This window comes from Motacilla alba, chromosome 1, assembly GCF_015832195.1.
Source record: "Motacilla alba alba isolate MOTALB_02 chromosome 1, Motacilla_alba_V1.0_pri, whole genome shotgun sequence".
NCBI lineage: Eukaryota > Metazoa > Chordata > Aves > Passeriformes > Motacillidae > Motacilla > Motacilla alba.
The window spans coordinates 115,885,041-115,912,086 of record NC_052016.1 but is presented as its reverse complement, the minus strand read 5'-3'; the positions used below and the strand labels follow the sequence as shown (position 1 = coordinate 115,912,086).

At 43.2% G+C, this 27,046-nt stretch overlaps 1 protein-coding gene and 1 long non-coding RNA gene across 2 annotated transcripts in view; one reads left to right on the top strand and one right to left on the bottom strand.

The window, feature by feature from the left end:
- LANCL3 (LanC like 3) overlaps positions 1–16,084 on the bottom strand; it is a 36,482-nt gene extending 20,398 nt beyond the window's left edge. The window contains exon 1 of the mRNA XM_038137405.1: positions 15,216–16,084. Within this exon, the coding sequence (XP_037993333.1) occupies positions 15,216–15,761 (546 nt within the window). The 5' untranslated portion in view covers positions 15,762–16,084. The remainder of the gene's footprint in view (positions 1–15,215) is intronic.
- LOC119701178 lies at positions 15,381–23,477 on the top strand. Its single transcript, XR_005257033.1, has 3 exons — positions 15,381–15,515; positions 18,536–18,631; positions 19,283–23,477. It is a non-coding gene; the product is annotated as an uncharacterized LOC119701178 (long non-coding RNA).
- Positions 23,478–27,046: the final 3,569 nt, after the last annotated feature.

Here is a 27,046-nt window from a genome sequence, read left to right as displayed (position 1 = left end):
CAACTGAACTTTTCCATAATTGAGAATTTTTAGAAAGATCTTTGGCTTGGCTGCTGGAAGTGCTCCACTGCTCCAACTGAATTAAATTTGAATTGTTCATAACCCATGTTGTGTAAATAAATAATTTATCACCTTTCAACTCATCCAATATTACAATGTAAGAACATTTATTCTTGACTGTGAGAGACTGGAATGTTAATGGTTAATGACTCAAACAATTTCCCATTTGTGCTTTGCACCCCCTGAAGGGCAGGGAGTGAGTTTTTGGGTGTGTGATGGTGAAGCCTCTGCTCCCCATAAGACCAAGGGTGTGAGCACCCACCACCAAGGGCTACAAGCCAGGCTCTGAGCCAGGTAAGATCCTGCAAAGGTGGGATGGTGCTTTTTATCGTGCCAGTTGTCCTCCCTCCGTTGTAAAACTCCCCCTGCTACCCCAGGGAAAGGTCCTGAGGGTGTTCATCCCCTCTGATGGGGCATAACTGGCTCAAATGGGTTGACTTGAGAGGCAAGAAGGGCTCATAAACCATCAAAGACCCCCAAAGCACCTCCAGGGTTATTTCTGAGGCTTTCTCCCAAAGGACTCAAAGTTCCCCCACCAGGAAAGGTCCTTGGGCATTCTCATCAAGCCTAAGCACACATTAACCCATTGAACTTTGTGTTTTGGGGCCTTCCCCCACCCCCAATGCATCAAGACTGTGACCATCACTTTGACCAATGGACATCAAAATTGCATCACATCTCACTGCAGGGGCTCATTAGTGGGATATCTTTCTACTCTTATGCTTTTTTCTTTTCCCTTGTACATTTACTTGAGTGTTATTTTTATGCTTTTCTATTGCTATATTACTAAAGATAATAGTAACCAAAATTATTATTTTACAGCCACTTACCTGCTCTCCTTTGCAACCAAACTGTTCCAAAATAAACCCTACAGATATATGTTTACAAACACCAATCATTCCGTGTTGTTTCATTCTAATCTGCTCCAAGGGATCTATTAACAAGAACCTGGGCTACTCTTGCCTTCAGGGATCACAACACTGCCAGATGTTGCAAGGCCAAGTCATAGAATCAACTCCCAGAAGTTAGCCAATCAATTCTGGAAGAAAAATGAAGCCTTGTGTTTCAGAGCATAAAGCCAGTCCTTAATAAAAGCAGGTTAGGCATGTTACAGACAATACATTTCACAATCACTTTCCACAGACATTTGTGTAGCTGAGTCATCTAGCACTGGTACAAGACATTAAACCAGATGGAGCACTAGAAACAAATCTTGAAGGAGAAAGATTTGTTTATACACTATAGTACTCCTCACTGCAATCAAGTGGAAGCATCCAACTGTCCATGCTGTGCTGCGTGTGGAACAGTTTGAAAACTGTTATTTAAACCTGTTGTGCAGTTACTGTGCCTCTGCCATGCTGCAAGCAACAGTTTCTTCCCATGCTGCCACTTCAGGTGACAAAGACAGCGTTTGGGGCACTTCCCTCCAGGCTGTGTTCTGAAGAATGTTCGAGTATTAAACGGGAGTAATTTCAATCAGAGGTGCAATAAGATGCTCCAGCCATCAGCACACTCTGCTGAGAGGCATCAGCTTAAATCACTGCACTGTGTCAGAAAAAGAAGGGAGGGGAATTTGAATTGCCAGGTCTGTGATGAAATCTCAAGGTTATTGCATATAAAAAGGAAGACCCTCACTTGTACTGTAATTTGCTCAGAGCCCATTTGGTCTTAAAATTTGTAAGGGTGACGAGAGGTGAACACATTCTGCCCTTGCTACTGGGAAAAGATGTGATGCCAAATTTGCTTTTACTCTGCAGCAGGTCAGACCCTTGGGGCTCTGTGAGAAGAGCCCTTCCAGCAAACTGGGAGGGATGAGCTATGTGGGATGTGCTCCCCAGCTGCAGCTTTACAACCTCCTTTGGAGGATGTAGAGACGAGTTATGGCAGGTGAGATGGAGTGCAAACTGCCACTACCTGTGGGAAAACTGGAAGGAGTTGCATAAATACCATGGAGAAAAGAGAGCACTATAAATCTGCACCAGAGCTCCACAGATGGTGAATGATGTAGCTGCTGGCCTATGAATTTTGGCATGGCTTATGTGACCCTCAACACAGCACTCTCAGGATTGGCACACCTATCAAAAGATGTCCAGAAGATTTCCAGGGCATAAATCAGGTGCCTTGGACATATAAGGGTATCCAGCCTCATCCACCAAACCAAGAAAGTTTTGACTGCAAAACTTTCCACACTTCAGCATCCCAGGTGAGTTTCAGGCAATAGAAAGGTCTGAGGATTCACAGAGAGTGAATACTTAATATCTCTGTTGGATGGTACAGCTGTGTAAGGAGTCCAAAATGGCATTGATCTTTGCGGATGCCATGTTGTGATACTGAGAACTGGTTATGGCTTTCCATGGATATCAGCTGTTAATCCCACAGAGAATAAATGCAAAGGAATGGAAGGAGAATTTACATTAAAGTAAGTGCTGAACTCTGATGTACTCAGGCTTTGTCATGTTCACCTTACTTGAATCTCACTTTCTTCCTAGCATACAGGATAGCTATTACAGATATTTCTTTGCAGATACATGTGCTTACACTAAAAAAAAAACCACCAAAAAACCAAACTTTGTTTTAGTTCATTTTTAATCTCTTGAGCTGTTCTCATACTTTCCCTCTGCCTGCGCATAATGTCTGGCACTTGCTTCAGTTTAAATGCCAAAGCAATTCTTATCCAGATATCTGCCTCTTCTGGATCATTAATGAATATAATAAATAAGGCTGGTTGCTACATCAGTCCCTTATTAGTACTTACAATTAGTTTTGCTTGGGTTCTTTCAGCCAAATCCAAATCCACAATGTCTCATCCAAGCCAGCATGAATTTAGTTTTAAAAGAAGATTATCTTTGACATTGCATCAAAAGACCTATTCAAATGTAAACAAGGTATTGGATACCTTCATCAGCCACTAATTTTATGATTCTGTTGTTTACAGCAAGTGATCCTGCTTGTCTCAAGACTTCTTTATTCCATGTCATGCTGCTTTATATGCACAGTTCTACTATGCAGATGTATGGAAGTATGTCTAAATATTTGCTGCTGAAGAACAATGTGGCTACCTGTGAAATTAGTTAAATGAGGTAAATGACACAACAGCATCATTCAGAGGCTAACTAAGGCATAAATTAGGCACTTTGAAGTAGCACCAGCACTGCCTTCAAGCAGGGGGAATTCTAGAGAACTCCATGCTGGCATCATGCCACTTTTACTTTGTGTGATGATCTGCAATTTGTGCCATGCCAATAAACCACTGAATAGAAATATCAACTTAAGCTATAGGAAGAATGCTGACAACATAATGCAGGAAAACCAGATGAAGGTGATCAAGTCCTCTGAGTCATCTGAATTTCACTCTATCCTTACACTGTGGTAACAGCCTGATGTAGTAAAAATCCTGATGTTCTGTGTGTGGCTCCCAGATACTCCAGGGCACATCGACAAGACGGCTCTGAAGCAAAGGACAGTAACAAAAGAGTTTCCAGGGGCATGCAGTGCCATTAGCATTGCCTGGAAATATGCCCACAACTCCAAACACAATCCAAGTCATATTTCAAATACAGACAGTCAACTTAAAATTCAACACTGCCACATTTCAAGGGCAGAGTAAGAGTCATGGGATTTATTTGAGGAAGTGTGGAATACCGTACTCTTTAAAATGTAGCGTACTTGGTAAGTAATGGGATTACTATCTGTACTTTCCTCCTAGTTGCAAGATTGCCATTTGGTACTATAAAAGAATTAGGAACATTTTATCTATCTTCCCTTTGTGCTACCTTTTCTCAGTTCTCAGTAAACCAAGCAGACTTTGGGAAAAAGAGACTGCTGTGTCAGAAGGCACAGTTTAGATTACTCTTAAGAGTTCAAACCTCACACATAAAGGAGGAAGAATAAGAGCCATGAGACAAATCACACCACTGCCAACATTAATAAAGAAATATTCACAGCACTTGGCCATTAACTTGTATGCAATTAACTAACAGGAAATACAATTCCTCATGTTAGAGATGACACACGGTGCCCTGGGAGCACTCAATGCCACCTTCTCTTTTGCTGGATTTGTCATTTGACATGATTGTTCTCTGCATCCCCACAAGAGGAACTGAGCAAAGTGAGACAGGAGAGCCCCACACAGCTCCTTCTGGACCTACAGCTCACAAAGTGTGTTTTCCAAGGCAAGCTTGTTAAGTCAAATACATGTATTTGAAACTCTTTAACAGATGCTTTTCATACCCTATTTTGTGTGCTTAATATTCTGATGCCCATGGAATAAAACAGCTTCACTTCAAGGGCCTGGAAGGACACTGATGTCTGTCATGCAGAATCTGAAAGAGATTCCACAAAAATAACAACAGAAAAGAACCTCCCTCATAGCCCCTGTGCTTGAGGGGTGTCCTGGCCATCTGCAGACACTGGAAAGAATGTTTTATCATCCCCTGGCTGTAGTTCAGCTTTCAGAAAAAGGTTTTGTCTGTTTCCCCTGCTGCATCTGTGGCTGCTCACACATCACACGGGACAGGGAACTCTCCCCCTCCACTGGCAAACAGCACCTGAGGTGTTTGATTAACACAGTCAGGAGTTTATGCTCCTGCAGTGCAGGGGCACAGGCACTTTCAGGGTATTTTTTGTCTTCTTTCAAAGGTGGGGGTGATTCTTCCTACAATCATGCAGGCATTTTCACTGACATTCAGAGCTGCAGGGCTGTGAGGCCCTTGAGAGGCCTTCGAGCTCCAGCATGCACTAAACCAGAGAAAAAAGAAATCTTTATACCAAAACTTTTCAGATCCACAATGTTCCAAACTACCTGCCAGAATCAGGAAAGATTTTGTCAAACCTTAATATTTAGCTGCTAAGAGAAGATTCTGCCCTTCCTCAATACAGCAAAGACTGACAAGAAGACTATAGAGCTGAGTGGATCCTTTCAACTCTTCTGAACTTCCCTGCTGGCAATTGCAAGAGAAAAAAAATTGCAATCCTTCACCCATTCAAAGTACTAGAGGAAGTCAGAGAAGGTGGAATGACATTGTGAGCCTGCTTTTGGGGAAAAGAGGCAAAAGGAGCAGGAATGACTGTGTGCTTTCCATGTACAAACTCCAGGATAGCTCAGCCTGGAGAAGAGAGCCAGAGGAGACAGAGCCAATTTAAGTAGAATTTTCTGCCCACTGACAGAAAATTCTACTTAAATATAAAAAGAAAGCCTTTTTACTGTAAGGGTGGCCAAGCACAGGAACAGGTTTCCTAGGAAAGGCTTAGAGCAGAGATATTCAAAACCAAGTGAGCACCACCCTGGGCAATCTGCCCTTGTGGACCCTGCTCTGAGAAGGGGGCTGGACCAGAACATCTCCAGAGGTGCTTTCCAGCTGTGGCCATACTTTGACTCTACAACTGAGCCAAATCCAAATCTGAGTATGCTTATCCACTGTTCAGATAGATGGTGTAGTTTTATTCATTTAGAGACCCTTAGATTCAAGTCCAAGTTTGACTCAGCTTACCTGAGTGTTGTTTTTTTTAAAATATTTGTTTTACCAAAATAAGCTAGCAGTCCCACAGTGCTTAGAGAATAAAATCAAAATAGGACAAGTGCATTCACACTACAACTCTGTCTATGTTTTGTGTCCTGGATGTGTAGCAGTTAAATGAACATTATTTCCAGGCATTTTTGATAGCATAATAAAAAAAAAACATGTATGGATGAAAATGGCAGCCTGGCATAAGAAAGCTCATGATTGATTCAGCTCTGCAAGACCAAAAACAAAACAAACAAAAAAAAAAAAAAAAGAAAAAAAAAAAACCAAAACAAAACAAACAAAAAAAAAACACAACAAAAAAAAAACAACACCAAAAAAAAATCAATATTTATTTAAAGAGCCTGAACAAGTTTCATTTTCTGTTCTACTGTTAAGAATTTTCCCCAAGTTCATATTTGACCAACTTAGCTCTGATCAAATTTAAACAGCTCCATGTGCAGTGTGCATCTTGCAGTCCATTGCTATTATTAACTGGAATTTTGACTACTTAATCACTGGCTTAGTCCCAGAAAACTAAAGCAAGTATAGCATTAGCCATTTCACAGATAACAAAAAAAAAGACACAACCCTGAGTTTTATCTTTACATTAGCAACTAAAGTAAATCACAAGAACAGAGTAAATTTAACCGCCAGACACTTCAGATTTCACTTACTCCTTGATTTCTAATGCGGACAAAATAATTGACTTAATACAGCCCTCTCAAATAGGTTGTTCCAAGTGTTCTTCCACAAAAGAACTCTCATCACTTCACAGATTCCCCTGGTTATGTACTGGCACACCTCAAGTTACAACACAGAATGACATATTCCCAGCTTTATTCAGGGAACAAAGGAAAAGAGATTCTCTTGTTGGCCTTAATGACACAAAGCTCCTTCAGCTGAAGAAGCTTCTCATCTTGCGTATCTCAGCACAGTTCAATGGTTCCCTGTCACCACATGACCCCTACCTACTTGTTCAGAGACTTTTTCTGAAGAATACCTGTCCATGAGCTGCAGCCCATTAAAAGGCTGCTGGATAATGGCAGGTCATGAGCTGGAGGTGAGTCAGGGTCAGGCTGGTGTGAGATGCAAACACCTTCCTCAGCTGTGTATATGGGAAAAAGACCTGGAAGAAACAGTTATCTCTTTGCCAAAGTCAAAAGGCCTTTGCCAGAACCATGTGACCAACTTCTGGCCCTCTTCAGCAAAGGCTGGAGGGAGACTGGCAGAGTGCAATGGGAATGACCAGAGACATAGGAAACAAGACACACATGGGAAGACTGTAAGGATTACGATTGTTTAGAGAAGAAAAAAAATAAGGGTAAAAAATTGTAACAGTCTTGAAATTATAATATAAAGAGCCTCTGCAGAGAGGAACAAAGTCTCTTGCTATTTCTCAATGGAGAGGACATGGAAATCAGGCTTAAATTACAGCAAGGTTCAGATTAGTCATTAGGCTGGAATTTCTAACAAAGCAGTGTGTCAGACATCCAGGGCCGACTGCACATCCCCCACCACTGACTGGGGGTATGAAGAGCAAGTCAGGGAGGGGCTGTAAGGAATGACAGGCACAGGTACACCTTCCTGTGGGCTAGATGGCAGCCTAAATTCCCTCTCAAGGTCCCTGTCAGCTCTCTGACTGTGGCAGGGATATTATTTGGTTGTCAGGACTGAGACAAATTGTAGAATGCCACCAGTATGGAATTAGCAATAATTACCATCTTCCAATTCTGCACTGACCCACCAGCACAGAGCTGCTTTGTCCTGTGCTGCTTCTAGACCCAGGCCCATACGCTTTTAAGAGCAGCCTTCATTTAAGAGCAGCCTAAATATGACCAGCATATTCCCAATGTATAATCCTCAACCATGTACCAATGAGGGACTGGCATCCTCCTGTGAAGAAGATTAGATTATTAACACAAAATAACTAAATGCCTTGAACAGATAGAAGGTGTATTTATCTGCCACATTCTTTTTCCTCCCAGATAATTCAATGCTATCAGACATCCCTTCCATCTCACTCATGATCCACTATTCTTCAACAAGAGATATCAAGCCATTAAAATGAAGAATTCAGGAATGCTGATCTACTGCAAAAATAGATTTATGGCTCCTCTCTCAGACATCAAAATATACTGAGCTGAGAAACACCAAATGACTCAGCCACAGCTTGGACTGCTATTAAAATACTTTTTGATCATGTCTGCCTAAAATGAAGCAGCTATTTTAATTATTTTGCCTTGGTACTCCAGCTCACTAACTATCAATTGAAAATAAGCCTACAACATAGATAAGAAATAACTGTTTTTGACAGGATATTGTCCCTGAACTATGCTGTAATGGAGTGGACAGAAGGTTACACAACATCACTCAGTGCTTAATCTCATGCTTGTCAATGGTCAAAGAACTCCCTGCCATGACAGCCACAAAGACATGTTTTGACAGATCATCTCATCAGAAATAGTGACCTGATTGCATACATTGAATTCAGTATATTTTTTAAAGAAGGGGTAGAATAGAGAAGTTCGGTGACAGCAGGACCATGGGACTGAAACAATTTCAACTGATCCTCTCAACAGAGCTTCACTACTGCTCAGAGGCAAGGCTGAGAACCTGCTCTGCAATCTAAACCCAGCCTGCCAAGGGGGATGTAGGTTGATTTTAAGACTGTCCAGATGAATTAACAGAGAAAGGTAGGATCTACTGATTTAATGAACGTGAGACAAAAGAAGAGGATCTTTTTTACATCTGCACCCTGACAGTTGTGGTGCATAGCTGTGCTACATCTTTTGTAAAAATCTAATGTTCTAACAATGTGTATTAAATGGCTACAGAGGAACTTACAGCTTACTTTTATCCCTCCATTTCTGTGCTGTGAAGTGCTGGGATGCTACACTTTTACAGAGTAATTATTGTTAGCTTGGTGCTCTTTTCTTTCTCCCTGGAGCAGCTCAGTCCTTCATAGTCTTGCTTCTTTAGCCTGGTACCACAGTAAAGTTTACTAACAGCATCTCTGTTCAGGTTACACACTGATTTATAGTATTACATGCATGTAACAGGAAAATGTCAGTGCCAGAAGTACAGCATTGCTCATGAAAAAGCCTTTATTTGCTTCCAGACATCAGTAGTTGTCTCAATTATTCCTTAAAGAAAATATGGAATATAACACATAAGGCAGTGCTCTGATTTGCAAGCACTGAATGTGATGACAGCTATTTCTGTAAATGTATGAGTGTATGCAAAGAGAATATGGGGGCAGAATGGGTGACAAACAAAAAACAAGCAGACAAAAGAGTAATTTTCCCCAACAAAATGTACCTTACTCCTCTGTCTGTCCCCTTCTCCCTGTGTTTACTGTTCTGTTGAACTTTTTACCTTCTTCTAAATTGAGTACATTGGCCATCACATCTCCACTAGTCTGTCAAATAACCTGATTCTAGTTTTAAATCTCCCCTGCTCTGGGGACTATGTAATTTCTTTCCTTTTTCCCTTCATCCTTGAGTTCTGCTACCCCCTACACCTTTCAATTTTTCTACTTTTGCCAACAACTAATTCTTTTGCTTTTAAAATAATTTTTAAATTGTCTCTTTCTTTGCCTCTCTGTTCAGCCTCTGTCAAATGTCTTTTTTCCCCATGCCTCCACACACTCCAGCACATAAGCATGTTTGATATGCACTCTTCCTTTCTGCTGTGTCATCCAGTGCTACCTGTGAGTTAACACAGGTAACTGCGGCTTTTGGTCCTCTCTAAGAACCAAGGGGGGAAAAGATCAATGTCAAATAATGCTACCTGTAGAAATACAGCACGGTAATAAAGCTCTTTGGTGTACACATAAAACAAAACACACAAAAATCTGAAAATCCAGATTTAAGACCTTGTGCCACCAAAGTGACCCCAAGGAAGTAATGCTGTGAAAAACAGCAGCTCCCAGCCCAGCCCTGCACCCTCTGCCAGAGAGATCCCCTGCTCTTCTGCTTCAAGCACTGATGGCTGCAGATGCTCCCAGAGGTTCAGTCACCAGCCACACTCCACAGGTCCAAGAGCTGCCCAGCACCTCTCCACAAGCATGCCCTCACTGCAGCTCCTGTGTTTGGCCCAGCAGCTCCCACCTCCAAAGCAGAGGCAGCACTGCAGAGGGCAGGGACACCGCCTGGGACACCTCTGCTCCCACACAGCACCCACAAACTCCAAAGGGTGACCTCAAAGCTCTCCATGGGGATAATAAGGAAGGTGACTGAACTGACAAAGTTTAAGAGTTAACTGCTGGCATATGAAATTTAAAGGAGTCAGGAGAAGGATGGAGAAGTAGAGACCAATTCTGGATACTAAAATATTCCCTGGGTTTTTTTTTTTTTTTGTTAAAATCTCTTATTATAACATCAGTATTACTTCCTGGGCTGCTTTTTCAGCAAAAAGATGCTGCTGCATAGGCAAATGCTCTTCCAACAGCACAAAGAGGTACAGAGATACAGCACTGCTTTTGTACAGAACTGTCTTTTTAATACCGCACTTCAGCTCTAAGCAGCTGAAATCCGTATTTCTGCAGCAGAATACATAACTTATGTCACTAAACTTGTGTCAATCAAACCTCCAATTCCAGCAGGATCCAGTCCGTATTACAGTGCTTTTTTGCTGGCTGGTAAACAGTGCACTTGAAATTCAGTATTTTGAACCTCCAGTTTTCTACTTTGACTCTACAGCTGAATATTCAGGGTCCACTGCATTGAACTGAATTCAGCCATTATCAAGATGTCCCCATCTCCCAGTCTGAAGGCTGTTAAAATGAAAAGGACTTGCATTGCCTTGTTGAAGAGGAAAACAGGAAAATTCTGAAATGTATACACAAATTATTTTAGATTCATAAAAAAAATCCAGATTCAAATAATTGCCTTTGTTTTACTGTTTACTTTAGAAAAAGCCAGTCTTCAAATTCTGGTTTAAATTCATCAATTTAAGCAAACTAATTCAAAATGTATCCTCTGTGTGTAATTTTGAAAACCATGGCTAGGAGACTGTACATTTAAAAGCAGCAGGCTAGGATGAAAAGATTTTATCTTTACTGTTAACTCATTTTAATCCTCTGGCAAAAAAAAAAAAAAAAAAAAGAGATCGTGGCTGTGTAGTGGCCTGTGTGAAATGAAATAATGAAATCAGCATAGTCCCAGCTAGCACCATATCTGATATTTAAAACACCACAACCTTTCACATTAACTGGCAAATTCTTCCACAGAGAGAAATGACTTTAATGGCCACAGTGGAGGAATGAAATCTCACCTCAAATGACAACCCTCCCCTTTCAGGCACAGGTGGGAATTAAAGCCTGACATGAGGATTCTGCACTACAACACTTGGAGGAGCATCGGTTTTGTGGGTATTTTGCAGAGCCCCCTTCAAAGATCTTTAATTTGTTTGTCTTTCAGAAACACTATGTTCAGCAGTAATACATTCCACGTTAAAGACCTGCAAATGAACATGCTCTAGGCAGGACTCAGGAAGATTCTTCCTCTCACACTTTCCATTTTTTCCTAAGAGATTGAAAAAAAAGAAAAGAGTGGATCAAAGTAGCCTACAATAGTCTTTAAACACTCACTGACTATCTGGAGGGAAGGCTCCAAGTAACCAATAACATCACCTAGAATTGTCTGAGGAGCTGAAAGAAAATAGTTTTAATTTATTTTTATCTTCTCTCCTGGAATATTACAAAACACACACTGGCTGGACCCGTCAGGTTCCACACACTGCACATCCATCCATTCCACTGCCTGTTAAAATAACCCCTGACACTTCCCTGCTCTGGCAGCCAGAGCCCAGCCGTCCCACAGCAGAGCTGTTCCAGCTTTCCACATACCAGGTGACTCATTCAGCTTGGTTTGCAATCTCCTGGGTCCAAGACACAGGAGGCTCTGGTGATGGACAGCAGCCAGGACAGGAATGGTTCTCAGCAGGGCCCTACACTCAAGGAGGTCCTGCTAGAAAGACCATGGCCCTTTCTGGGCAGGCCCTGACAGAATATCAGGTTGTGCACACTCTGACAGGATAACACCCCTGGACACACACACCAAGTTGTGACCTAGCACTGGCTGGAAAAGGAAATTGAGATGTCCCTCTGCCACAGAGACAGGAACCACTGTGGCACTGGAGAGCCTCTACAGGCTCTCAAGACTCCCCAGAGCTTCATTCCCTGAGCAAACAGGTTTGGCCACATTGCTGCCATTGTGCTGGTTCACCTTGTCACCCCTGCAACTGCAGCAAGGGTCTCTCACGGGGTCCTCAAAGTCTTTTGAAAGCAGGGTCTCCAATGAAATCACAGCCCCAGGCTGTGCCAAATGCTGCCCTGTCTCCTACGGGGCACCTCCGCTGTCTGTGCTGCTGCTGCAACCCCGAGCCACTGAAAGTCAGTGGAGCCCATCCACAGAGTCAGTTATTAAAAGATAACCCAAGCTGTGCTAAAAGGCAGCAACATCTTCAGCAGATGGTAATACAAGGAGCCACTTGAACTCCTGTACCTTTCCCGTCATCTGACAGTTACATTGCCAGAAGGGAGTGCATCGACCCAGGCACACCATGCTCCATCAACCACGAAATGTGACTGAAGCATCACGGAGAAAAATTGAGGAGAGGGTAAGATATCATCCAAACAGATGGATGGGACCACCATTTTAATGGTGCCTTATTGCTGTTTGCCCGAGCAAACAGAGAGTGAGTGAAGGTAATTAAAAGCAGGACTGACAGATTTCCCCAAGGACACACAATGAACCAACAATACAAGCATTAGAAAAAGATACTCTTAAGAGAAAGTAAAACAGTTTTTCCCCCCGAATGGTGAAAACACAGCAGTTAAGGACAGCTAAAGTACACACACCTTATACAAATGGCACACTGTTTCTGCCAAAACAATTATTTTACCTATCTCTGTCTGGGAAGCACTGACTGCAATATAATGGAAATTAAAGAAGGGATGAAAATAAACATCTTTCCTAATGCACAGTGCATCATGAAAGTCAAATCCTGTTAAGCCTTGACTATTGAAGTAATCCTTACTCATGCAAAAAATCCCAATTAATTAATCAGGGAAAAATGCTGTATTAGCCTAAAAATCTGAAAACCAGCTGAATGCAAATGCCTTCTTCACATGAGGTCAGTGTTATCCAACAGAGTGGATCCTTCAGGACAGTCCATTAACTTCATGAAGAACATGTGGAGCTTAAAGACACCAGGACTCTTTAGCAAGAAACTGAAGTATTGGGGCACAGCAGCTGAACCAAACGCGTGTCTGCTGAAATAAAGCTGTCACCTTTCATCCCTGCTTGGATTAAACAAAAAACAAACACAAGACATAAATTATAAAATTCCCTCAAAAGGCTTTTTTCAAGGACAAGTGATTTCTCGTATGTAGGTCACCACTGGACTCCTTCAGAGGGAAAAACCATGTGGGCAGCAGCGGCTGTGTTTCAACATAAGGAATGTATTTCACTTTGTGCTGGGAATATTTGCACAGCGTCCTCAAAAAAAAAAAAGAAAAAAAAAAAGAAAAAAAAAAGAAGAATGTGGGTAACAAGAAAACATGCTGCAATGAGCCATGTGAGGCTGTGCACAATCAAATTACAGGAGGTAGCATTTTCCAGCGGTTTGAATCACAAGATATTGCTTCTATTCTGGGATGTACCTGGCTTACAGTTTGACCTTGGGCAATAAATGACATACACTCTCTCTGGGCATCCCTTTCTTCATTTGTAAAAAGATGCAAGGTTTGGTCTGGCAATGTACTAATTAAAATAATTCTGTTTTAGGCTGGGAATATTTATCGAAGGACACAAATTTTGCTCAAGCTTGAGTACATATAGACTAGAAATCATAATTCTCCTCACAAAGAAGCAAAATATTTAAGTTGCAAGTTTTTAAAATATTTGTTAAAATTTAAAAATTTGATTTGATTTTATTAATGATTAGAGGTATGCTTCGTTTCTTGCACTATGCATTTAAAATTACAACGTATCTAACAGAAGAAATAATGCTATAAGAAGGACATTAGCTCATAAATGAAAACACCAGCAAGGGGTCACAGGATATGTTTTACTGGCAAAATAGCAACTAACCCACCTGCTAAATAAATTCCACAGTAAGTGCACACCTGTGCTTTTCTGTGGGGATGTGTAACTCTTTACAGCTGCCTTTAGTACAATTTTTCACCAAGCAAGCAAATAGAGGAGAGCTCTCCCATTGCTCACGCTGCCTGTGAGAGGTGACTGCACCCACTCTTCCACCTGTTCAGCAATTGCTCCCAGGGATGTAAGGCAAATGGAAATAGCATTAAATAAAGCAGCAGAGTGCAGGGTGCCACCTCCTTCTGCTGGAATGTCACAACACCATCATAAGCACTGACATGGGTGCTGGACACACTCCCCCAGTGCAACTGAACCAAGAGGGATGGCTTATTTCTCCAAGAGAAGCCATCCCTTCAGGCAGGCACTGCTGCACAATGGATTGTGACATGTCTACAAAACTTTGCTGTCATGGGAAAGACTACCATATGAAAAATTTGGTTATGTTATGGTTACAAATAACATAACCATGTTTATGGTTATGATTGTCAGACAATCCTGTACAAAGAAACAGCAGGCTTGGTATGCTACTTGAAATACTTAAGTGTGGTTAGGAATTCTAGTTCAAGGCAATCACAGTATTTAACATTCTTCCTGGCTTCTCTGGATCCCCTACAGCCTCCTGAGACCTCCATTAAGTGAATCTCCTCCAACTCCAATTGCAGTGACTGGTATTGGATGGGGAAGAGTCACTAGTTTTACATCATTTATTTACTTATAAATAAACCTTGCTTCTTCTCCTGGGAGGGAAGAAAGCCAGAAGCATATGAACTTGCAAATCGGTGATTAACAGAGGAAACACTGATTGGACCTGACAAGAGGACAGGAGGAAAAATCTACCAACTGCCTGCTCAGATACCACACTGACCAGTTAGTAACAAACACCACAGCAAACACAATCAGTTGCAATAATTATTATGCCATAATCAGTGGAAGCTCGGAATTATCAGTTGACTTGTACTGACAATGACAATGTCCTGGGGTAAAGTCCCGACTACTGAAACCATGGTTCAACTATGTTGAACCATAACCACATCTCACTCTCCCAGCAAAAACTCCCTGCTCTCATTCATGAAAAGCACCAAAATATAGGGCCAGATTTCCAAAAGTTGGTGTGCTGGGCTTAGCTAGACCAAATGCCTCTGAAGGTCTGGTTCTTTACTTACAGATTACAGTACAGCATCGCTTAGTGTAACAGGGTTCCTATTTCTTTTCTCACCCACTTCATTTTACGGAAATACTCTTGAAAAGTCCGGGGTGGCTTCTGCCAACTAATTCACCATCCAGCAACCAACAGCTGATGCTCTCGGCGTGCCCCGGGATGCAGCGCTCCGCTTCACAGCCGGGACCCCATCCCGCTCCCTCTGGCATCTTTTCATTTCGGGGAGGAGCGCTGACGAGAACAGCTCCCACGGACTCGCTCCCCGGGGGCTCTGAAGCTGTACCCCGAAAGTGCAAGCTGCAGACAGCGGCCGCATTCCCGTCTAGCACCGAGGGCACCGTCCCGGCCCGCAAAGCCGCGCGGGTGACCGCCCCGGCCCGCCCTTACCTCCATGCCCAGCCGCTGCTTCAGCACCAGCGCGGCGCACAGGTACCCGGCGCGGCCCACGAACAGCTCGTCCGAGCCGCACTCGAGGAAGGAGAGCGGGGCGCAGACCTCGCTCAGCTCCCGGAACTTGCCCAGCGGGCGCGCGTACTCGGGCAGCCCCAGGGCGCGGTAGACCAGCGCGGCCACCGCGTACACCCCGGCGCCGCCCAGCAGGAAGGCGGCGCGGGTGTCGGCGTCGGCCTCGCCGCATCCCTCCTGGTAGCGCAGGCAGGCGTCCACGACGCGGCGGGCGGCCCGCAGGTACGAGTCCCGCGACGGCGCGAACAGCGGGCACTGCGCGACGTGGTACAGCATGTAGGCCACGCCGGCCACGCCGCCGTACAGCCCGCCCGGGCAGCCGCGGGGGCCGCCCAGGGGCGGCAGCTCCCGCAGGATGCGCTCGATGGTGGCCGTCACCAGCGGCACCGCCGCCTCCCTGTCCGGCGCCGCCGCGGGGCTGCCCGGGTAGTCATCGAAGCGGTTGGCGAAGCAGCGCTGGCTCTCCATCCCCCGCCGGCGCGGCCGCTCTGCGCAGCGGGGAGCGGCGGGCGGGAGCTGCCGGCCGAGGGGGCGGAGGGAGCGCGGGGGAGGCGGGCGGGGAGGCAGCGGAGAGGCGGGCGAGGGGCGCTCCCGCCGCCCGCGGCTGCCGGACGGGGCGGGCGAGGCGCTGCTGCGGAGGCGGAGGCGATGCCAGCCCGGAGCCCCGGCGGAGCTGGTCCGGATCCGGCACAGCGCGGTCAGTGCCCGCCCAGCGCCCCTCGCCCGCCGCCGCCCCGCCTGCGCTCGGCGAGCGCTTCTCGGCGGCCGTCCGGGGCGGCTCTGGCTGGCCCGGGTCTCCGGGCTGAAACACGCGGGGGCTGATCCTGTTCTGGTGTCCGGCACCTCCTGCCGTAGGGCTCTTCCTTCACGCAGGGAAGCTGGTGCATCACTTTTGCCCCACCCGTCTGTGCATCCCCGAGGAAAAGGGGTTAATTGGTCTGCTGGAGAGATCCAGGGGCTGGAAGGGTGGCCGGAGAGCTGCTGAGTTATTCCTGGCTGTGGAACGGACCCTCGGAGGCTGCTGGAGCCAAAGCTGAAGGATGGAGCCAAATCCAAACGAGGGCAGCCCAAGGCCAATTTACATGGGACGCTAGCAAGTCCCCAGCAGACCAGTGGTGGCACAAGGCCATCTTTGGCCCCTTTCCTTCATGCGTGAGCCAAGCAGAGCTTAGGAGGAACAGAAAATTTAGGTCAGTGAATAGATTCCAGTTAAAAGAAAGAAAAAAAAAAAAAAAAAGAAAGAAAGTCTTGAAATAGAGATTAAGAGAAACTCTTTCATTATACAAATACACAGTTGTCACTTCTGCCCCTGATGATGGGAACTTCTGCACCATAAATAAACTTCTCATCAAAGACCTGTGATTTATGGGCACCTGCTAATCTCTGGTACTTTCTCTGGACATGCAGCCTCAGTAATTGAGGACCTTCCCAAAGAGAGGTGGAAGATGCAGCTCTGAAGGCTCCAGGCAGTAACCAGCAGCTGGCACAGCAGTAGCAAGCACCAGAGCACTGTCCTTTGGATGATGAAAGACCTTTTCTGAAGTTGTGGCTGGCTTCTCTCAGCTTCGTGATGGCTACTTGTTTCAGCCAAGTTCCCTCAACCCTGTGCAGCTCCTCACTTGCACTTTCACACCCTGTTTTTGATTCAACTGATCTGACCTTTCTCTTTCCTTATTTTTTATGTGGTTTATGATCTGCTCAGAGATATTTGCTTTCACGCCCTGATTTTGGTTTCTTCACTTCTCTTCAGTGCCATTTTGCCATGTTTACATTCCAGATACCCACATACCAGTCTGTGTTTGTACTGTGTTCTTTAAAGCCCCGTCTTCTGGCTTATTCACAATTGTACCATATGTGGTTTCTACCACACAGACCTTGGCAGTCTAGAGCATTGAAAATGTGAAAATGCCTTGCAAATGGTTAGGACATCTCATTCATATGTTATTTTCTGTCATAAACTGGCTTCTGTTGGTGCCCATTGATAGAGTTGACAGTGTAGCTAAAGATTTTCCAGCAGAATTTCTTTTGGTTCTAGAAAAGTGTATTCCCTAAATGCTTTTTAAAGTTAAAATTTGGGAGTTTTATTTTTCATTCTGGCATAATTAATTTGACATTTGGAGGAGGCTTGCTTCATCTATTCAGTCTTCTTTTCCAATTAGAAAGGCTCTCTCATTTTGAGAACCTCAGCAAAGGGAACTGGATCTCTGCCAGTTTCAGCGGTAAAGAATTTAAGAAAAATACAGATTTTATAAGCAAATGAGCTGAGTTAGCAACATTTTTCTACATAAGAGTTAAAAGGGAGTCAGTAATGACATGCCAAGAAGGAACACCTTCTGTGCTCTGTTGAAATAAAGAGAACTTAGCAAATGCAACAGAGCAATTGAGCAAGAAATGAGGATGACAGTTTCTGCTGTACTTCTTTTGTATGAGTATTAAACCACCAAAGCCAAAGGGAGAGATACATTGAAAAAACACATGCTTCTTGTAGCTGCAGACCCCCCAAATCTTAAAATGCTCATGTACAAAAGTTTCAGGTTGTGCTCTGTATCTTTTTCTCTCAAACAAGCACATGTGCAGTCCTAAAGCAACTGGAGAAGTAGGGCTGATTCTCAGGTGTAGTTCATATGTTTCTCACCAGATCATTTGAGATTTTCCTTCCTCTTCAGAGCAAAAGTGGGCCTCCAGTGAGGGTCTTCAGCTTGACAAAAAAAATGTGAATTCCCCCCCTCACTCCTCTGCATTTCTGCAGATCCTTGATTTGTTTGCTTTGGGCATACTATGCCTCCTCTTTGCTCTATAAATCTGATGCCACAAGTCAAGGATCATGAAAAAAGTATGGATTGTACAAGGAAGGGATATAATCCTGGTGTGATGGGTAGAGGAGGGAACTGAAACCTTCAAGCTGTTTGTTCTGTATTAGTAAATCCACCATTCTAGAACACATATTCTGGAGATTTGCTTGTTGTATATATTGATAAAATGTCTAATCATAGAATAAATAGGCTTGAGAGGAACTTTAGGATCTAGTTCAGCCCATGCCCAAAGTGGCACCTATTGGTGTACTTGTTCATGTATGCTGGTTCATTTCTACTTGTTTATTTACAGATTCGTTCAGGGAATGCAGGTGCCTGATATTTCCAAGAGAACACAATAGCCTCTCCCGTTTTTGTGCAGGGACTGGAGGCATCTCCAACCAAATGTCTTATGGATTGATCTGTCATTTGTCTTTTATACTTTTTTAGTGATGTACCAGTTTTGTATGCCTTCAGGATTTTGGGATATCCATGTGGCTGCAGTTCTGTTCCTACCCAGTATTCCACATCCCTCCTGAGCTGAAGGTGAGCACTGGACTCCATGCACAGGCTGTGCTTCAGCAACAGAGTTGTATTAAATAGTGTGAACACATCAGCAGGGTTTTCAAGGCTGGTTTGAGCAAACCTGCTATTAAATCCAAACCCAGTTCCTGTTCTGCCTGTCAGTATCAGCCCTTGGTTCTTTACTGCCCAGTGCTGCTCTTCCCTCCCCAGAGAGTTTTGCTGCTGCAGGTCAGCTTTGCAGTTAGCTCCTTTCCTGCCTGGATGGGGTTTGTCCTGGGAATCTGCACTCCTATCCAAGAGGCTCTGGGTTTACTGCCCAGCCCTGCAGTCAATTCACTTTTGATGGGCAGCTGGCTCTGGAGCATTTGGCAGAAAGGAACGAATTAGGTTGAGCTGTTTCGTGCTCACATCAGAAAATAAGTATTTATATTTCCATATATTCTCTGTTAAGGATTCTTTGTGGGGGAAAGGGGGGGTGGATGGAATTATCACTGCACTGCACAGACCATGCTAGTAGCCAATATTTGGAATAGTCTGAATAGTATTCATGCAGTGGAGGCAGCCCCAAGGGTTTCATAGCATTGTTATTTGGTAGCCAAATTGTCCCAGCAGTTTTTGGTTGCTCAATATATTCTGGTTTCTTACTATAAGTATTTTTTTTTTATTTCTCAGGTTGAACTACCCTGTCCTGTATGGACTCCATTTACAAAGCTACACAAAAGATTTTGTGGTTTTTGTTCCATAATGATCATTTGGCGGTGATATGAACACCTGTTTTGAAAATGAAATGTTCTTGGCATTGCTCAACAGAATCTCTTTTCCTGAGTCAACCTTTTCTCCTGTAACTTGTGTGTAATAATACAAGTTGATAATACAAATACAATTTCTGCATAACCTAAGTTTTGGTGCATGCATTGCCATTTCATCGCAATGGAAATTACACATCAGAAGAAGACAGGGCTGCACTGAATTACCTTTTGCTTCAAGAGTGCACTGAATTTTTGTCCACTACTCAGGTTGATTAAATTTGTTAATTTAACAGAAGTTGAATTTCTTTGAGACTTAATTACCAAATATGGTAGAAATTTGCCCACATGAGAAATTATGGGATAGTGGGAAATGCTGAATAAGTACTTGGACAGTCATGCATGTCTCTTCCTTAAGAGACAAGACTAGAAGTTTTTGGGGTTTGTTTGTTGTTTTGTGGCAACTTACGTATTTTTGTAACGAGATACTGAAAGCATGGGTAGATGTACTCATTGCTTACAGAATTGATTTTTATTACAAAATCTCACATTTTGCATTTGGAGATGTAGGATGATGTTGGTAAGGGTTTCAGCTTAGGTAGAAACAGCTGGTTTAGAGTCTCTGAAGAGAGTATTGCATTTTTCAGTATCTTTATGTAGAACTACCTGTGATGAATGAATCACTCTTCAGCTATTCACAATTGCCAGGGCTTTCTGCAGAGCAGCAAGTTTGAAATTTAGAGTTTTGGCTTAGCTGGTAAAACTCTAAAATAGTAGTACCTTGACCCTGGAACTTTTTTTCCATAGGCTTTGTTATCCCCGGTTTTCATTCCCTTGGCTCAAGCCTGTTCAGGTTAACATGATGGTGGAACTCTTCTCAGACATGTCTGTCAAAATTAACAATTTCTTTGTCCAGCAGGTTGTCCCATATTTTTTTTATGTTCAAAATGATTTCTACTGAACACAAGTACTCTTGTATGCTTGGAGACCAGTCGTTCATCTGCAGTTCTCTGCATGGCTCTGGCATTGTCTGATAGAATAAGGAAGCAAAGAATCCCACTGGGCACTCTACTGTTGATATTTAAACCAAACCCTTCTTTTTGTCTCATTAATTAGTCTGTCAGTACAAAATATATTGTAAATTCTAAATTTCCTTAAGTGCATCTTTTCTACAATAGATGTCAGTGCGATATTCAAGATTTTAATTGTAACATTTTTGTCACAGCCAGAATTTGGAAGCATTTCAAAGTACAGGAACAAAAATCAATATTGGAAGTCAACTAGTACATTTTGCCATTGCCTTTGTGTTAACTGATCTCAATAATTGCTGTAATGGAAAGAATAGACTTGTATTAACAAACCATGTTTCTACTTGGCAGGGCAGAGACCTCACCAGGAGGAGTCCCTGCCTGGTGGGGAAGGGAGCTGGGAACAGTGACTGGGCCTTGGGCACAGCCACAGGCACTGAGGAATGATGCAAATTGCTGGGATTTCAGGCTGTAACACTAAATGTGATAAGAAAATGTCTTGGAGTCTTACATACAGCTAATGATGATAATGATGATAATGGTTTTACGTCCTTGGGGAAAGCCAGCACCTGCAGAAACAAGTTATCCTTTAACAATATGCTAAGGAAGTTAGATACATGATAATGGAAATGGAAGATTTCCAACTTCTGAATCATCAAAACTAGTGCAGCCTTTCACCTTCTTTAAAATTTCCATCTTGGCCATGCTTTGGCCAGGTCTGAGTCTCTTAGTTTTAATATTTCATAGTGCCTTCTGATAATGGTGTGTGTTACAAGATGTGTACACACATACAGACACACACAAAAACCACATTGTCCATAAACAAAACCTCTCCCAGGTGTTTTGATGTTTGCTTGATGGTTTGTTTTGGTGGGGTGAGTTTTTTGTTTGACTAGTGGTTTCTTTAGTTTTTTGGGGGATTTTTTTTTGTCAGATTAACAAAACTGTAAGACAAGGCTGGGTTTAAAAAATGAAAATTTTAATATGACACTTTTCCTGAGAACCTTCTAGCCCAGCCTTTTCCAGTTTTCCCTAAGAAGTAAGCAGCCTAGGTTAGGGAACACAGAGTCGTGCAAATTCACACAGGTCCAGCTTTGTACATCTGAGAGCAGCCTGGTCTGGATGCTTTTAGAAGTCTTCATAATACTGACTGCTCTCCATGGGGTGCTGATGCATTATCACTTACAGCTGCAAACCTAGGAAAGCATAAAATAACCTGACCTTGCGTGTATAGTTCTTGTCCACTCAAAGAACGAAGCAGTTGGCTTAACTAACATTGAAAAGGAATGAGGTTGATACTCAAGACAGTGCAGTCTCCTCAAGATTTTTTTTTTTTTTTAACTGACACATTTTAAAGCTCAATTCACTATATAGGATGACAGAACGGCTGAGGTTGGAAGTGGTCCAGCGTCACTCTGGTCCAGCTCCCCTCCCCTCTCAAGCAGGTCACTTAGGGTGAGTTGCCCAGAACTGTGTCCGGATGGCTTTGGAATATCTGAGCACAGAGACTCCATGACATCCCTGGACAACCTGTGCCAGTGCTCAGACACCCTCACAGTAAAAAAGTGTTTCCTGATGTTCAGACAGAATTGTGTTTCACTTTGTGCCTTCTGCATCTTGTGCTGTCACTGGGCACTACTTAGACAATCCTGGCTCTGTCCTGATTGCACTCTCCCTCCAGGTATTCCTCTGCACTGACAAGGTCCCTCCCTGAGTCTTCTCCAGGCCAAGCAGTCACAAATCTCTCAGCCTTTCCTTGTGGAAGAGGTATTTCAGGCCCTTAAAAATCATTGTGACCCTTTTCTGGACTCTCTCCAGTAGCTCCATCTCTGTCCTGGGGAGCCCAGAACTAGGCACAGCGCTCAAGTACAATTCTTGTTCTACTTAAGTTTGACAATCCATACAAGTTTGCTTGTTTTTTATGTAAATGTTGCAGCTGCACTGAAAATAGGTCTCAGAAGAGAAAATAATTAAGGAGGCCAGAGTTTATTCTTAATAATCCTGAAACAGTGCATGTAATGCTTCTCTTTAAATACAGTGATAATATTTTCTTGGGAAAGTGCCAAGAACATTTCAAAATCAATTTCTGTTCACATTCATTTACAGCTCTTGCACTTATTGCACCGTCTGTCTTCATTTCACTGCTCTGTACTACTCTGATGGGATGCATAGAGCTCTGCTAAACTGTGCTAAAGATCTGTGTGTGGAAGGTTATGCTATTTTGCTTGTTAAGCATCCAAGAGGGAGGTAACAGAAATATTAAAGGTACTGTACTCTGATTTGGGTTTTTTAGTAGGAGAAGGTTTTATGGGCATTTTCAAGTTATAAATTTATATAATGTGAAGTGTTATTATTGTACTTTGAACAAAAATATTTTGCTTTGTTTTTGCACCCTCAAGTGTGTAAGCTATGATCAAGGAAATATTTGCATCTAGTATTTATCTTGCAATAAATAGTCCCTCACTGCTCTCAGTACTGTTCACAACATCATGGTCTAAGTTTGTTTCAGAGCACTGTTAAGCAGTTTTGTTTTTCTATAGTTTGGTTTTCAAACAGCTTTCTTAAAAAAAAAAAAATAGAGGCAGAAGATATATAAAAAATAATTCACAGCTTCATGAATTATGCAGGGCAACATTCTAGTTGGTAAGGCAAAATTTTCAGGTACTAAGATATAAATTTGGGTGGGATATTACAGAATTAAACCATATGGATCAGAATTATTGCTTACAGACTTGATATAAAAAGCTCGTGCTTGAGTGGATCAGACCAATGCTGCTCTGGAACAAGATCTCCCCCTTCCAGCATTCTTTAAGTTGATATTTCTCTGAAGTAAGCAGATTTAAGACTGTTTAAAGGGCATTTTAAGCCATTTAAGGCTTCACAAAGTGATACTAGTGAGTGGCTGAAAAAACCCACTGTATTTCCCATACAAACATGGTTATTAAAACTTCTCTGTGTAAGGCAGATGATTAAAATTCTTTAATGATGAAAAAGGCAATGCAGATAAAGAAAATTATATTTATGTAATATTTACATACAAACTTACATTTTATAGATACATATGTATGTATGTATGTATAAGCTCAAATTTGAAAACAAAACTTGTGATGAGTCTGAAAATAATTTTAAAATGGAGCCCTTCCTTTCTCTAATTATTACTTTAATCATTGCATCTCATTAAAAACAAATGAAACCAGTTATGCATACTTATTTAGTGCTTGGTTTACTTGCAGGTTTCCACCATTTTTGTGAAAGGTTCCCACCTTTTTACAAAGGCTGTTTGTAAAGCCAGTCTTTTTCATACCACAGCATTGTTTTCATCATTTGTGCAAAGAGGCTCAACAGTACTTTTTGGAATCACAACTAGTTCAGAAGGGTTTGCCTGCATTTGCTGCCTTCTCTTGCTGCTCTGTTCCCTTGTGTCAGAGCCAAATTATGAAGCAAAGCCATCAGCTCTCTCTGATACACAGTTGGATGAGAAGCCTCTCCTTGCAAAGGGCTGCTGGGCTCGGTCAATAGTCACTGCAGTAGAAGCTTTGTGCTTGGAGTGCAGCTGCTGATGCTGCCAGGGCTGGACTGCTGCCTCTCCGGATGCCCCACATTCGGATGTTTGTTATTCACTGCACACTGACTTTCACAGTCAGTGTTTGTTACCTGCTGGGGAGAAATTAAACCTCTGCATGTTGGCTGGTGTACAAACTGTTCCCGCTCTTTAATGTCACTTCCCTGCCAGCCCACGCTGGCTCTGAGGCTCCAAGGCCCAGTTAGGGTGCTCAGTCCCATGTTCCCGTATCTGTGGAAACCCAGGGCCCTGGGAATATTTCTCTGTCTGCCCTGGGGTGCCCTGAGCCCCAGGGCAGCACTGACTTTGACCCTCCTTCATGGAGAAAGTTTCCTAGACTTCAAGGTAGACTAGAATCCACAAAAGTGTGAAATAGATTATAGAGAGTAGTGTAGGCGTATCACTTGGTGAGAAATTTAGGTTTTGGGATTTTTAGTGTGTTGTGGATGGAAGCAAAATGGAGGGCACAGGGTGTTGGTCTGGGTTTCTTCTTCATGCTGCTTCTTCCTTCTTCTTGGGTTGGGGTGGCATTTTGTAATTGGGCAGAAAAGTCCACATTGCAGCTCTTTGGGATCAATTATTGGGTTAAAGGGAAAATAATCCAGGTGTCAGTTCTTAATTGGATAGCTTAGTCTTGAAAGACCTTGTAACAAGAGACTGTTAGCCATTTTGTGCCTTCTAATGAAAAGCTGCTGAACTCACAGCAGTGAGACTGTTTCACTGATAAGAAATAATAAACACCTGAGTCCAAACATGAACTGCCATCTCAAGTTCCTTCAATCCGACCCAGAGAAACCCACAAATGGTACTGCCACACATATCCACCTTTGGGTTCAGGCATTGTTGTGCTCAGGAGATGGAGTTAGCTTTCAAATATTTCTTCTGATTAGAACAACCCCATCTCAGCAGGCCATCAGCCTGATGTTTTCAGTGGCTCCCATTTGTATTAAGGTCCTGAACTCCTGTTTACATCAAGGTCCTGTTCTTGCATAATGTTTCCTGGAGCTGTGTCTGAATCAGTCTTGACTGTCACTCCAGTTGCTTTTCACTGCTTGGGTAGTTAAAAAAGATGGAAAAACTAGTATATTTGACCTCACTGTGCACAGGAATTTTCCACTGGCATTCTCCCCACCACTGCACGGAGAAAGGGTGAGAGAGGACGTTTTTCAAGTGCTTTGTGGCCCAGTGATGACCTCTTCCTAAAAAAGCACCTAAGTAACCTGTGGAACAAGGTAATGAAACTCCTACTCTTCCAGCCCCACATCCCTGGCACACACATCCTGGAGAGCATGGACGCTCCTTGGTGGCAGGCTGGTAGTGGGCTGGGAAAGGAGCTTTGTGGAACTTGAGCAACATTTTGCTGCTGACATTGTATGTCCTTGGATCCCTGTTCTTCACCCTATGGCCCACAGACCTGACTGTTAAATATGTCAGGTTGGGACAGATGATTACATGTGTTTGTAACATTGTTAGTTATTTCTTTATAGGTCCCACTTCAATCCTTGGCTGAAAATGAAGGTTTCTGAAAATCCATCTCTGGATTAAAGGTGACTTTCCAGGTGCAATTTCTTCCATCAGCAAAACCTCTCCCTGCCTTGCTTTTTTTAAAGTTTACCCTCTTTGGTGCTTGCAGGCCCAGAAAGCTCAAGTTTTTCTACCCCCGAAAAGTTCCAAGCAGAGGAGGAACAGGAGCTCTGATCACAGGGCAGAAGGGGTGGGACAGGAACCAGGAAATTGTGCTGTGAAGTGCCACTGCCTCAATTAATTTATTTTCTCCTCCCTTGTTGTGTAGGGTGGAAGAATAAGGGATAGCAGCTGGAGCAGCTGGCAGTTTCTGGGGTAGGTTGCATCTAGAATGAAGGAAGACATGGTAAAGCATGGCAGACAAAAGACATGCAGCCACGGGCAAGGGGCAATGTGACATGAGCCAAGTGTATCTGTGTCACACCCAGTGTGTGACATTTGACAGCTCTTTCACATCAGAGGCACAAGGATCGTGTGTGGTTTTGGAGCCTATCTCTTAGGGCAGCATAAGCAGGATTAAAGACTTAAAATCGAGCCCTTTTTTTTTATTTTTAAATAAATTCAAAAGATGCTTCCTTCTTCCAGCACTTTATCCTCTGTGTAAGTTGGGGTTTTATGATTTTAGGAATTAGTAATATCCCTTTAATCACGTGACATAACTGAGATAAGAATTTATAAATGCATTTGGAACAATCAAGTCTGTGTTACTGAAAATAAGACCAGTTATGTGATTAAAATGAACGCAATCACATTTGAAACTTGAGGCACTGCAGCTAAACAAACATATCTCTAATCAGCAAATTATGTCCTTCCAAGGAACACCATAATTTCAAAATGGAGAAACTGCATTAAAACTGTCTTCTTTAGCGAAGGAATGGTGATGCAGCAATATTTACAATGATGGAAGCGCCTGTTAAAGGGAATCCGCGGGGATTTTCCCGATCCATCGGCGCCGGTACAAGGGCGACCCCTCGCGGTCAGGCCCCGCCATGGCCGTGCGGTTCCTCAAGGAACCTGGGAAATCCTGAGGGAAAACCTGGGAAAAGCCCGGCTGCTCCCTCGGGAATGGAGTATTGGAGTATTTCTACTATTGGCCTCAAGGACTTAAAGAACTGGGAAAGGGAAGAGGCAAGGGAACAGGGAAAGAAAAAGCAACAAAGAGGGGGAAAATATTATTTACATATTACATTTTATGCTTCCCTTTAAAATTTGCATATACAATCAGTTTTTTATAAATTTTACAAGTTCAAAGAATCAGAGAATCATTAGGGATAGGAGGGACCTCTGGAAATTACCCAGTCCAACCCTCTTGCCCAAAGCTGTCACCTGGAGCAGGTGGCATAGGAACGCATCCAGGTGGGTTTTGAATATCTGCTGAGACTCCATGACTATCCTGGGCAGCCTGTTTCAGTGCCCTGCCAGCTTTGACATAAACTTCTTCCTCATGTTGAGGTGGAACTCCTTGTGTTTTAGTTTATGGCCATTGCTCCTCGTTCTGTCCCTGGGCCACGCTAAAGTGTCTGGCACATCCTCTTGGCACTGCCTTTGTGTTATTGATATGCATCGATGAGGCCCC